At 40.1% G+C, this 14,352-nt stretch overlaps 1 protein-coding gene across 1 annotated transcript in view; it reads left to right on the top strand.

Moving 5' to 3' along the window:
• The window catches only part of MDN1 (midasin AAA ATPase 1), a 175,975-nt gene that overhangs the window by 113,341 nt on the left and 48,282 nt on the right, over positions 1 to 14,352 (top strand). Inside the window, 13 exon segments of the mRNA XM_030315968.1 lie at positions 641 to 773; positions 2,170 to 2,285; positions 3,036 to 3,169; positions 4,161 to 4,318; positions 4,535 to 4,655; positions 4,994 to 5,204; positions 5,554 to 5,785; positions 6,128 to 6,254; positions 7,350 to 7,520; positions 10,966 to 11,180; positions 11,556 to 11,943; positions 12,663 to 12,772; positions 13,611 to 14,316. Coding sequence (XP_030171828.1) covers positions 641 to 773; positions 2,170 to 2,285; positions 3,036 to 3,169; positions 4,161 to 4,318; positions 4,535 to 4,655; positions 4,994 to 5,204; positions 5,554 to 5,785; positions 6,128 to 6,254; positions 7,350 to 7,520; positions 10,966 to 11,180; positions 11,556 to 11,943; positions 12,663 to 12,772; positions 13,611 to 14,316 — 2,822 coding nt within the window.

Here is a 14,352-nt window from a genome sequence, read left to right as displayed (position 1 = left end):
CCAGCCATCTTCAACGTAATGTTACTGTTGTTTTGTCTTACCTCCCTTCCCTGGGTTCTCACAACCTCTGGAAAGGGGTCAGATCTGAGCACTGCTGCTTTACAAAAGAAGTGTCAAGTTTAAGCCAAAGAAGTGTGAGGTAGCAGAAAACACCATAGTCTGTTATTGTAAAGAAATGGCTTTTGGCTTTTAAGCAAAATAATCTTGAGTTGTTTTTCTTACTGAAAGCAAACAATGAGAAATATATTCATTCATTTTTCCACCATGTAAGTTAGTTTTTTTGCGGTTAATGAGCACAGGTTGGGTGATTAAGCTCATGGATTCTTTTCTGACCCACTGTGGGACCTGAGCAGGTGAATGTATTGGTCATAATGCTTATGTTGTAACAGGAACTACCTTCGTCCTAAAGCAGAATGAATTTTCAGGATTAGTAGAAATTTTGCACTTAGAAAGGAAATAGTGTAGAAGCAGTTGAACCTTACTTTTCTAGTATTATGGGCTGAAACCAGCATTTTCCTGTTCTTTGTCTTCCCCATCAGGACTCAATGTGATCAAATTAGGACCAAGAAAAGTCTTCAACTGAAATTTGCTAGGCAAGGAGTTTAACTCCAAAATTTCATTTTTTTGTTTCTTAAACCAGATGAATTTGTGATCCCTTTGGACCCCCGGTGGAATATACAGGCTTTGGACATCATTAGAAATTCGATGGACTTTGACCCACAAACCGATCAGCCTGAGCAGCTCTTTGCCCTTTTAGAGTCTGTTGCAAACAAGTAGGTGAAGCCTGCTATTCTGGGCACTGTTTGCCTCACTGTACACCATAGCTTCACAGATCATGCCTTTTCTAAACTCTGTCACATCATGCTCCGTGCTCAGTGAAGTAATTCTGACTCTGATGTCAAAATGCCTATAAATTTTGCAAGTTCTTAATAATTTAACAAGATGCTTTAAGAGGTACTAGCTTAACTTTAATGTTGTGTTTATGTTACAATTAATCCTTTATCATAGGGTAGTTATGTTTCTATTGTTTTCTGTTCATGATTCTTGGCAGCTCCTCCCATTTTCACGTGCTCATTTTCTCGTAGGTCCTATCCTCAGTGTTGTGTCCACATCATTTTCCATCCTCAAATGCTGCAGAGATATGTAGCCCCTGCATGCTTACACACACACTCAACATATAAATTTACTTAATTGTGATATAAGCTGGTCTTTTCTCACATTTAATGTAATGGCCAGAGTATTTTTTTTTAATTAAATAATTTATTTTTTAATTTACATCCAAGTTAGTGCAACAATGATTTCAGGAGTAGATCCCCTTACCCATTTAGCCCATCCCCCCTCCCACAACCCCTCCAGCAACCCTCTGTTTGTTCTCAAGAGTCAGAGTATTTTTTTAATTAGCCATCAGTGTTAATGTAATAGGTTTTTAAAAATAATTTTATGATGAGGTATAATGTGCTTTACAGAAAAATACACTGTTATTAATAATGAGCATATTTGAGGGGCGCCTGGGTGGCGCAGTCGGTTAAGCGTCCGACTTCAGCCAGGTCACGATCTCACGGTCCGGGAGTTCGAGCCCCGCGTCAGGCTCTGGGCTGATGGCTCAGAGCCTGGAGCCTGTTTCCGATTCTGTGTCTCCCTCTCTCTCTGCCCCTCCCCCGTTCATGCTCTGTCTCTCTCTGTCCCAAAAATAAATAAACGTTGAAAAAAAAAAATTAAAAAAAAAAATAATGAGCATATTTGGTTTTGATGAATTTTCACAAAGTGAACTCATGCATGTGATGTGAACTAGCACCTCAAAGGCACCCTTGTCTCCCCTCCCCTTGTTCCTCCCCTGGTAACTTCTAACACCAGAGATTAATTTTATAATGGCCACTTTTAAGAGTTCACAGTGCAGTTTGTCACATCATGGCAGAGCAAGAGTGAGGCCTGGCAGTCTTCCTAGGTGCAGCTTTTCCAGGCCATCTGTCTTCTGCCCCGTGCTACCGCCAACTCAGTTGTCATCACTACACCTCCATGTCTCTAGTCCAGAATTTTCAGGGGCTGGAGAGGAATGGCAGGTTGAAGGAGATTGATGTTCTCAAGATTTCAGCAGGTAGAGGATGTGATTGCAAAGTAGTATTCACCAATAACCAATACTACTTACTATGTTATTAAATCTCATTTCAGGACAATCATATATCTTGACCGGGAAAAACGGATATTTACTGAAGCAAATTTGGTTTCTGTTGGTGGCAAAAAGTTAAGAAATAGTGTTTTGAGAATGTCCTTTGAATTCCATAAAGGTGAGAGGTTTCCTTTTTGTATTCTTGAGTTAATGCATGTGATCACGTAATGTCTCTAAAGTGAAGAGACCTTGAGCAGCTGCTGCCATTTCACTAATTTCCTTTTGATTTGCTGGACTGATTTTAAACACATCCCCTTATTCAGTAGTAACACCTAACTGCTTTTTACATGTCTTTGATTTCATTTACTTTTTATAACAACCTTATGTGGTGTAGGTCCCATGCTGTGAAAGAGAAAAGGGAGGCACAGAGATGCTCAAGGTCACATCTCTAGCAAGTAACAGAGCTAGAGTTTGAAATCTAGATCTGTTGGCTCAAAAAGTTCATGCTGCTAAGTATTTGGTTATAGGTTCTTTCTTCATCCTTTATTTTTTTAATTGAAAAGATAGAAGTCTGCGTTTGAAGCAGTTATAGTACATTGATTTGTATCTTCTCACCTGTCTGTGCTCTTCATCCATTCACACATATATACACATCTTGTTTTGTATTTAAAGAAGTACTTGTATAAAATATGCATTAATGCTCTATAATTTCCATTTTTCAGTAAGAGGTTATAAACATCTATAGGTGTACATACCTGATCAGTTATGTTTAATATGATAATGGTAGGCTAAGAATTTGCTTTCAATTGTGACCTTTCAAAATTGACCGTACTGGAGATGCAGTTAAGTTCATATTACTGTTGAGTTTGAAAATATCTAGAGATGAATTTAAATCTGATGGAATGTTCTTATTTATGTCAACTCCAAGATCCAGAGAGCTATCACAGCCTGCCCCATGAAATTGTGGTCAATCTTGCTGCTTTTTTTGAACTTGGTGATGCACTAATCCTGCTCTGGGTACAGTCCTCCCAGGGGATGGTGTCTGATGTCAGTGTCATGGAGGTGAGGAAATGTATCTATATTAATTTTTGTGCCAAGACAAATGTTTAAGACTCTTTAGGGTGAGATAAACTACAATGTTGTTATATGTCCAATATTATTTGAGAAATTTAGTTCTTAACAGTTTTAAATATATATACATATTTTAAAGATTAATGAGTATACAACTGACCTATCATGAAGAGCATATATTTGAAGTGTACAATTTTATGTTTTGACACGTACAAACCTTTGAAGCCATTACCACGATAATGAACATGTACAATATCCTTGAGCCTTTCCTCATATTCTTTTGTATTTCCTTCTTCTCCCTTGCTCCCACCCTAAATTTGTTCTCCCTATTTAAGAGTCTCCTCAAAAAACTTTCTTAATAGATACCTTTAAGAAAATGAAAACACTGGGAGAAACTTGAAAATTGGGCAGTATTTTGTTTGTATGTAAATTACATAAAAGTATAATTCTAGATTATAGATACCATAAATTATACAAGCAAACTAATAACACCACCCAACTTTTTAAATGAGCAAGATAATTTGAATAGATACTTCTCAGAAGATACATGAATGCCCAGTAAGAACTTCAAAAATTCCAACATCATTAGTTATCAAAGAAATGTAAGTGAGATGCCATGCACCAAAATGGCTAAAGTTAAAATCACTAACAGTAGCAAGTATTGGCAAGGAAACAGAACAACTGGAATTCGCCTGTGCTGCTGGTTGGAATGCAGCTGCTTTATAAGAAAAGTTGGCAGTTTTTTATAAAACTATAAGTACACTTACCATGTGACTCAATAATTCCATTTTCCCTAAGGAAATAGTTCTGAACTTTAAGTACTTGGGGGGAGAATCTTTGTCTTCTCTGACTGCTTTAATGTCCCTAAAAATATTTCAACTGAATGCTACACCTTTCATGGGTGTATGTTGAGTATTGATTAACAATTGAAATCTGTGTCTTACTGAGAGGTGTTTGTGAGCATGGTTTGCTCTGTTTTTAGATCTTGGATTCCCTGCGGTGGCGGGACCGGTTTTGGACCATAGCTGACACAGTAAAAGTGGATGCCTCAGGCCTGGCCCTGCTCGCCCTTCATTGGCACTGGGTTTTAAAACATCTGGTCCGTCAGATCCCTCAACTCCTAATGAACCATGAAGACAAGTAAGACTCCTATTTGGAGTAATAACTCAATATCTACAGTACTGATGATAAAGAGAAGAGGGTTTGGAATTGAAACTTTCTTCTTGCTTTATTTTGGCTTATTCCCATGGCCTTTTGGTGAATGGAAATCAAATATAAAATGTTAAATGATGTCTCTTACTATCCAGCACTTCCCCCTTTTCTTACATCCCTCTGTGCCTTTTCCCTTCTTTACAGATACTACAAAGAGGTTCAGACTGTCTCAGAACATATTCAGAATTGCTTGGGGAGCCCAACTGGCGGCTTCACTGGTGTAAAGAAGTTGCAAAAGTTCCTGGGACGGCCATTTCCTTTTAAGGTACAACTTGGAAACATGTAGCAAACACAAAGATTTGAGCTCTTATGCTCAAATCTGGAGTTCTATAACATGGGAACTGCCATTCATCTAGACTCATAAATGTTTGCTGAATACTCTTAATTGATTTGTTAAATGTTAACATTTTTGTTTATTCTTGAGAGTATTAAGTCTGGATAGAGTTTTAATTTGATTAGTGTAAAATCTCCTGAGAGCAACAATAGACAAACCTTATGTTTTCTAGAATTGTGGAAATATTTAAAATTTTTTGAGACATGAATAGGCTGCTAAAATCTGCATTTCTCCTCTGTAATAGATTCTGCTGGGTTTTGTTGTTTCAGAATAAGCTGGTGGTAGAGTGTTTTTCTCAATTGAAAGTACTTAACAAAGCACTTGCCATCAGGGAGTGGATGCCTGCCCTTGGGGAAAGCGGATGGTGGGAAGATGTTAATCGTCTCCAAGTGGTTGCTTCTAAATGGACTTTAAAGAAAAGTCTCTTGCAGGCGTGGGGGCTGGTCCTCAGAGCTAATATTCTGGAAGATGTCAATCCAGGTAATCTGCTTTAGAGTTATCCTGCTAACAGTTGCTCTAAAAGTATCTGCTGCTCTGCAGCCAATAAATTTTAAGTTTTTCACATAGATTTTCTTTTTTTCTGTTTCTTTTTTCTTTTCCTTTTTTTTTGTATACTATAACCGTCGTTAAATAAGCGTCAGGCATAGAACTGAACTTTACATATACTGTTTAATTCTGTCATTAGAATTGTGCAAGTAATAATAATATCATTTCACAGGTATAAAACTCAAGCTCAGGCTAAGCTCACAGTTACGTAACTAGTTGTTGGGAATCTGAGCCTATACTACTGACCATTATTCTGTAATATCACTTGTGTCTTTTTGTCCAGATGAGCTGAAGGATCTTGTGAATGCTCACTGTTTAGAACTAAAAGCCAAAGGAATTTCACTTGGTTTTCTGGAGAAAAAGCACAATGAAGCTTCCTCCCTGTTCCAACCAGACTTTACCTCCTTAATCCAACTCACCAGGAGTGTTCAGTTGTGGCCTGCAATGGAGTACCTGGCTCTGCTTTGGCAGTACAAAGTGACAGCTGATTTTATGACACAAGCTTGCCTAAGAAGGTAAGCCATTTTCCTCAGGGGAGATTTTTTTGTTGTTGTTAGGTTATTCTACGTATGCTACGTGTGAAACAAAGCATAGACTGGTCTTAAAGGGGAATAGTCTTACTGAAACAGAGGGAAGTCAGTTGCCACTTTGGAAAGCTGTAACTTCTTGAAGATTCTTTGCCTGTTTTGACTCCACCTCTATAAGTTACTAGGTATTTTTCCAGCAGAATTGCTTCTTTGTGTTTCAGTAAATGCACTGTAAGTTTTGTGTGTTCCATCTTCCCATACATAACAGATTTTTAGCAGTTTATTGATAGCCTATAGTCCATCCTCTCTTTCTCTTTATTTTTGGAACAGGTCCAGCAAAAATCAGCAACCCCAGACAGATAAGGAGAGAAGTCCTCACATCCTATTTTGTCTTAAGCACACACCAATTGCTCCACAAGAGCTTCAAGCCTTTTGGTACTTACTGCACCATCAGAAGGTAAAAACCAAAACCAAAAAGGGAAATAAGCCTTCTTTATACTATAAGCCAATTAGACTTTCTGTGGCAGACTGGTTGCAGAATGGTTTATTTATTTAATTTTGCAATCCTGGGGTGCCTGAGTGGCTAAGTGTCTGACTTCGGCTCAGGTCAGGTGATGATCTCGCAGTTCGTGGGTTCAAGCCCTGCGTCGGGCTCTGTGCTGACAGCTTGGAGCCTGGAGGCTGCTTTGGATTCTGTGTCTCCTCTCTCTGTTCCTCCCCTGCTCACGCTGTGTCTCTCTCTCTCTCAAAAATAAGTAAAGGTTTTTTAAAAAAAAGTTTAAAAAATAAATAAAATAAAATAAAAATTTTGCAATCCCATGTTGTAAACTCTAGTCTTATCTGAATTAACTTTCAAAAGGGAAAATTTTGAATGTCATTTGCAGTAATTACCTGGGTATTTCTCACCTCTTATCACAGAATCATTCTATTTGGTTTCCATTAAATGAGGCTAAAATATTTATTTTTTATTGTTTATGTAAAAATATATCATGAGAGTGTTTTACTCTCTCCTCCAAGAATAGCTATTGAATATGAATGGTGGCAAACTATAGTCAACTTCATTACTTAATGTTTATTTTGAGAGAGAGACAGAAAGAGCAGGATAGGGGCAGAGAGGGAGGTAGAGAATCCCAAGCAGGCTTCGCACTGTCAGTGCTTGAGGTGGGTTCATTGAAAGCTTGAACCCACAAACTGTGAGATCATTACCTGAGCCGAAGTCAAGAGTCAGATTCTCAACCGACTGAACCACCCAAGTGCCGTTCATTACTTAATATTCTAATGATGTTTTATTCATTTATCTGTTTTGCTGGTACATTATAATTGTTTGATTCACTTGTATTTTCTCATTTACCTTCTAAAGGCAGATCTCCGTTTTATAAAATTATAAACAGGATAAATGACTTAACCAAGATGACCGGGTGGCAGAAAATCAGCAACATTAGAATTAATATCTTTAAACCCATGTTAATTTTAGATAAGTCTTCTAAAAGAGAGACCTCATAACTTGATTTATGGATTTTTCTCAAATGTGCTCTTATCTATTTATCTCTAGGTGTCTACTGAAGAAATTATTTCCTTGTGGTCTGACTTATTTAATTCCACATTTATGTCTTTCTGGAGCAGTACTGTTACTACAAATCCAGAGTACTGGCTAATGTGGAGCCCTCTGCCTGGTGTACAGCAGAGGGAGATGCCCAAGTCCCTTTTGGACTCCACATTGAAGGTTTGTTGGCATAAAGTCATAAAAATATTTGATAGTGGAAAAAATTTCTTGATCTAGCAACAAACATTTATTCCTAGGACAGAGCAGTGACTAAATAAGTGATGGCAATATTTTGTTTTCTGCAGGAAGTTAAGAAGTATACCTTCAAAAGAAAGATTCTGTCTTAAATCATTTGGGAAATTATGAATTAAAGTAAAAAAAAAAGTTTCCTTTAAAAGGTCTTCATTTTCTTCTCTAATTAAAATACCATTTTTCTAGTTACAAAATATTTTAACAGCATAGAAATGTGTATGTATGTGTGTATACGTATGTATATATGCAGTTGACCCTTAACACCAGATTTGAACTGCATGGGATTACTTACACGTGGACTTTTTTCCGATAAATATGTATTTTATATTGTGACTGAAAAGTAAGGTAGAAGTTGCCAAATGACTAGATGCAAAAGGAAGATGGAGGAAGGATGCAGGAAGGCTGTAACAACAGGGCTATCACCTGATTCTGGCACTCCTTATCCCACTACCTATGGTATTGAACTGAGAGAGGTGTGAAGGAGCCAGGCAGGGCAGAAGTGGGGGGGTTGGCAGGGCCAGTCACTGGCCAGAGTTGGCCCAGGAACACAGAATGAGAACCTGCCTCCCTCCTGGGATAAGGAATTCAGGAAAACATCAGGGCAGGATAAGTACTAGGCAGGATTCTTCGTGGCAGAGGGGACAGCAGGGTGGGTGCTGTCTGTGGTTCTTTGCCTTTCTCTGGACTGTACTTGGAAGGAGATTCTGCACTCTTGGGTAGAGAAGCAAGTAGTGAACGTCACTCTAGGATCCAACTTTGCTAACTTTGGGTGAGGATGAGAAGACCTGTGGTGTCTTGTTCTACTGTAATGTACATGGTTAAGTTTGGGGGAGTTAACTGTTAAATACATGGATTTTTTATTGTATGGGAGGGGGTTAGTACCCCTAACCCCTGCGTTGTTCAAGGGTCAGTGCTCATTTGTGCTCTCACTTTCTCTGTCTCCCTCTTCTCCCTCCCTCACCCTCTCCCTCTCTTTCTCTCTCTCTCTGTATATATATCAGAATTCTGCAGAAATAACTCCTCTTTGCTTCTTGTTTACATGTATTTTGCATTAAATGTATACATAAACAAAAATAAGATCACTTTCTCTGTTCACATAATATGTCATGGAAACATGTCATTCCAGCTTATTCTTTTTAAGGTATTCCATTGTTCTAGTTTCTGGAATTTATTTGATCACTTGCTTATTCATAAATGTTGAGGTTTCTTGCCTTTATTTCCTCCTTCCTATAACAAGCATAACTGCATCAACTACTCTTGCATAAATCTTTGTCTCTTTCTCTTAGTATTTCTGTGGATATGTTACAAGAACTGGAATTTAATCATTGGTTAGAATGTCTGCATAGTTAAAGAGATTCATGGCTATTCTGAGAATGTCTGGGCAGGTGGTTTTTGTTTTTACTTTTTTTTTTTTTTTTCTTTCCTGGTTTTTATTTGGATTCCAGTTAGTTAACATTCAGTGTAATATTATATTAGTTTTAGGTGTCGAATTTAGTGATTCGTCACTTGCATATCGCACCCAGTGCTCCTCACAGAAAATGCCCCCCTTCTCCCCACCCCCATAACCCCTCCAGCAACCTTCAGTTTGTTCTCTAGAATCTGTTTCTTGGTTTAACTCTCTTTTTCATACACACCCCATCCATGTTCATTTGTTTTGTTCCTTGAATTTCACATATGAGTGAAATCATATGGTATTTGTCTCTCTCTGACTTATTTTGCTTCGCATAATATTGTCTGGCTCCATCAATGTCATTGCAAATGACAAGATTTCATTCTTTTTTATGGCCGAGTAATATTCCATTGTGTGCATGGGTATGTGTATGTAGGTGTACACACACACACACATCCACACCCACACACCCCACATCCTTATCCATTCATCAGTCGGTGGACATTTGGGTTCTTTCCAATATTTGGCTATTGTTGATAATGCTGCCATAAACATTAGGGTGTGGTTTTTACTTTTTTAAACATGCTAGGAGCTCGTAAAGAGGGAGGTCACGAAGTTCTGGATGACCACAGGAGAACTTAGGACTAGAGCACAGTTCTACTTATTCGTATGTTTATAAGAACCTGTTTCTTATGTCTTTGGCACACTAGGTGTTAGCAACATTTTTAATTATTACCAGTTATTCAATTTAAAAAATACCATTTGAATTTGTACTCCTGTGATTATTTTTGAGATCAGACATCTTTACACACGTATATTTTCTTTGAAGTTTTCAGTCATGTTTATTACTTATTTTGTTAAAAAAATTGAGTTTATCGCCATTTTCTTATTGAAGATCTTTTTACATGGTATGCATATTAAACCTTTATCTACCATAAGGTTGGAAATATATTTCTAGTGTTCTCTTGTCTCTCAAGTTTTATAATGTTTTCTCTTCAAATATTGTAGTCCCTTTCTTTTTTCTGGCTTTGATGTCATGCTTTAAAAAAAAGTCTTCATTATCCCTAGAATTAAAAACCATTTGCCCATTATTTTCTTGTGTATTTGTTTTATATTTAAATCCTCAGTTACATCTCGATATCTTGTTTTGTGAGGCAGGTATACAATTTTTTTTTATTCTATACAAATAGCATTTCCAAAAGCAGCATAACAACACCACGTTTGACTAATTTATCCTTTCCACTCTGATTTGAAATGCCACCTTTATCATACTTTATTCCTATAGATGTTCATGGATTTGTTTCAGACTCTTCTATTCCCTTGCTCTGTCAAAATTGATTTTTAAAAAATTATTATTATTTTTAGTAATCTCTATGCCCGACATGGAGCTTGAACTCACGACCCTGAGATTAAGAGTCGCATGCTCTTCCAACTTAGCCTAGCCGGGCGCCCCTCAAAATTGATTTCTTTATTGTAAAACATTTCTCAAAGCCTTTAGTGATATATCTTATGGATTCTCAAGGGTTGCAGAGTATACAGTGTTTCCCATTTTCTGTTTAACCACCTTATCATTTGCTGTGGACAGCAATTACAATGTCCCAGGTAAATAGTCCAAGGAGCACAGGTTTGACAGACTTTGTCCCTGGCTCTTGCAGTTGTCTTCTAACTCTTTTCCTTGCCTCCAAGTCTCCCTGCAGTATGCCTGTAGCTCTGTTGTAAAAATGGTCTTCCTCGTGCCCAGGTTGGAAAGATTTTCTTGCATTACTAAAGCACCCATTGTTCCTCATTCGTTGAGAATGGAGTCTATGTTGCTTTAAAGCCTACTAACACCTGACCCCATTCTATCCTTTGTTTGAGGCTTACCTGGTCCTAGCAACCTGAACCTCCTTTTCTTACTCTCTTTCTTCTCTTGGAAGTGCTCAGTGCTGCTTGTTGAAATCCATTTGCTTATCTTCTAAAAGATACATGACTCGTCTCCATCAGGGCCCTGGCAGTCTCAGTAGAGCCATCTTCTCCAAGTGCTGCTTTGAAGTATTGACCAGCAGCTGCAGAGCAAGTCCCTGGGATGTGAGCGGCCTCCCCATCCTGTCCTCCTCACACGTCACCCTGGGAGAGTGGGTTGAGAGAGCCCAGCAGCTCCGGGATATCAGCTTGGTGCTTTGGACCAACATGGCTGTGCCTTCAGTCGCAGAGTTCAGGTATTCTCGCCCCCTGGGTAGACTATAAAGCTCCATCTTTTCTATAGAGTGTGTAGAGAGAACCTCAGTCTGTCTGAACTTCATCTGTAGTGGCTAGTTTTGGTGGGTGAAAGCAAGTGTATTTTTTGGCTGGATCAGCAGATTTTTAGCCCATTACAGGCTATCATAAGCTGGGCAGTGCCTCTGTCACTTCTAATCTTCTTGTGATCAAGAGAGTGGTACTTAGAAAAGCATATAAGATTACTTGAGAAGAGAAATTCACCTCTAAGTATTGGCAGTGCAGTCTGCTGTGTCATTTTTTAAAAGAATGATAGTGTGAGAAAGGAATGCTGGTTGATGTAGTGCAAGCCCTTAAGTGCCTCCTTGTTCCTACAGATACACGGATTCCCAGCTCCAGAGACTTGTGCTGTGCCGGCACTTGGCGGGTTTGGCAGAGCTGCTCCCTGAATCCCGGCGGCAGGAATACATGCAAAACTGTGAGCAGCTGCTGCTCGGGGACAAGCAGACCTTCCAGCATGTGGGCCAGACTCTTGGGGACATGGCTGGGCAGGAGGCCCTGCCCAAAGAGCTGCTATGCCTCTTGCTTACCTCCCTGCGCCACTTGTTTGGGGAAGGGGATGGTAAGCGGGACCTGCCCGAGCCAGCACGGCGTGGGAGCCTGTGGGTGAGCCTTGGCTTGCTCCAGATTCAGACATGGCTTCCGCAGGCCTGCTTTGACCCCGCAGTGAAGAGGGAGTACAAGCTCAAGTACGCTAAGGAAGAGGTATGGAGGGATGAGAGTTTGGAGCATGGGCTCCATCCCTGACTGGGTGGACTTGCTTAGTATATTACTCCTTTTATTCCCTTTTGGATGCTCAGAACATCAACGGGGTGATTTTGCATAAGCTGCCCTATGACTTCCCGGGAGTGTGTTCTAAAGACTACATTTTCCTCTTTGAGAATTCCTCTAAGTAAGCTTAGGCATTTGGAGGGGCCCTTCCTAAGCCTCTGATGTATCTCTCCTGTCCAGACTCCCTCTACCTGAACTAAGTTTTGAATATTTGGACTTGGATAATTTCTTTCGATGTGGTATAGTATTCCTCAGGTTTTGAACTTTTGGTGTTCCTTATCTAAAGTTCAAGGATCAAGTAGATTTAGATTATGTGGTATCCCTTGATATTTGAACTTGTAAGCAAATTCAGGAACTGAATACATAAAGATAGTGATAAGATTTTTCTTCTTCAAAATATGGAAGTAGTATATGAGTTGGTAAAATTGTAAGAGCAGAGTTTCATAAATTCAGTGGTATAAACAAGATAGTTTCCTTCACCTAACAGCTCTGAGATGAAGTGGTCCAAGTTAATGGAACAGAATCCCTTGCTCTTGGATCATTCAGGAGCCCAGGTTCCTTCTATCCAGTTGCTCTACCCTTCCCCAGGGCACTGTCCTCTTGGATGTGGGCACAGCTGAGCACAGCAGACCAGCTTCTTCCCTTTCTATTAGTTACACCAGCTGCAGTGTGAGTGGAAGACCCGAAACCTCTCATCCCAGCTACACACTGGAAGAGACCTGGAAGATGAAGTCATTCTCAGTTACTGTCATCCTCACATCAGGTAACAGCAGAGTTATTGTGTTGATGGTTTATTGACTCTTAAAAAAATTTTTTTTTTTTTTTTTTTTTTTTGAGGTTGACCTTCACAGTGTAATTGCAGTGTTTGAGGTGATGATACAGATCTCTGAACTACATTGGCGATTAGATGCTAAAGCCATTGTTACTGTCAGGAAAAGTTAATACTCTGAAAGGAAGGGCAGATTCTCATGAGGCCAGGAGGGTTGAAACCAGAATTTATTCTCAACATGACAGAAGTTAGATGTGATAATGTGCACTGTGTGCGTTTGTTGTCTTAGTAAATATTGTATAATGTAGCAGGTCTGAGCTCCAGTCCTGTCCCTGTCCTTTGGCTTTAGACTTTGAAGAGATCACTTAATGTCTTTAAGCCTAAGAGGTCTGGGGTGCCTGAATGGCTCAGTCAGTTAAGCATCTTACTTCAGCTCAGGTCATGATCTCTCTGTTGGTGGGTTCAAGCCCCGCATCGGGCTCTGTGCTGACAGCTCAGAGCCTGAAGCCTGCTTTGGATTCTGTATCTCCCTCTCTCTCTGCCCCTCCCCCACTCACACTCTGTCTCTCTGTATCTCTTGAAAATAAATAAATGTTAAAAAAAAAAAAAAAGCCTAAGAGGTCTGTAAGAGTAGGGTAATACAACTACTTCAGTGAGTAGTAACACCATGTGAGGCATGTGATAAATGCTTTTTCTATATTCTCCATTTACATTATAATTGTCAGTATTTTCTTCATGTTATTCCTTAGAAGCTGATATGTCTTCATTCTGTTTTCCTAGCTAAGGGCTGAGTCTCTGACAGAATTTGCATATTGTGATAATTTGCCTTTAGATTACTGCGCCAAAGAATAGATCATCTGGAGAACTTAATCTGCAGCCTGTCGAAGAAGCAGGCCTTCAGACCCCAGGTGCCTGCCTATGAGTCATTGGTGCAGGAAATCCACCACTATGTCACCAGCATTGCCAAGGCCCCTGCTGTTCAGGATCTGCTCACACGGCTCCTGCAGGCTCTCCACATGGATGGGCCTCGGTCTGCCCAGGTGGCCCAGAACCTTCTGAAGGAGGAGGCTTCCTGGCAGCAGTCACACCACCAGTTCAGGAAGCGGTTGGCCGAGGAGTATGCCCTCTATCCAGATTCTGTGGCCCCACTGCAGGCATCCATCTTGCAGTTGCAGCATGGCATGAGGCTGGTGGCATCTGAGGTCTATGCTTCACTCCATGGCAGTGTGGTCTGTGCAGACAGGCTGGGTGCCCTGGCCACATCCCTGTTGGCTTTTCCATCGGTGGGCCCCACCTTCCCCACTTACTATGCTCATGCAGACGCCTTATGCTCAGTGAAGTCAGAGGAGGTTCTTCGAGGCCTTGGGAAGTTGATCCTCAAGCGCTCAGGAGGAAAGGAGCTGGAAGGCAAGGGCCAGAGACCTTGTCCTACCCGAGAGCAGCTGCTGATGAATGCCCTCCTTTACCTGCGTTCCCATGTGCTGTGCAAGGGAGAGCTGGACCAGAGGGCCCTGCAGCTCTTCAGACACGTGTGCCAGGTAAGCCTATTTCTAGGGGGCAGCACTGACCTTCTC

The sequence above is a fragment of the Lynx canadensis genome, chromosome B2, assembly GCF_007474595.2.
Source record: "Lynx canadensis isolate LIC74 chromosome B2, mLynCan4.pri.v2, whole genome shotgun sequence".
NCBI classification, from domain to species: Eukaryota; Metazoa; Chordata; class Mammalia; order Carnivora; family Felidae; genus Lynx; species Lynx canadensis.
This window is presented reverse-complemented; position numbering and strand designations above follow the sequence as displayed.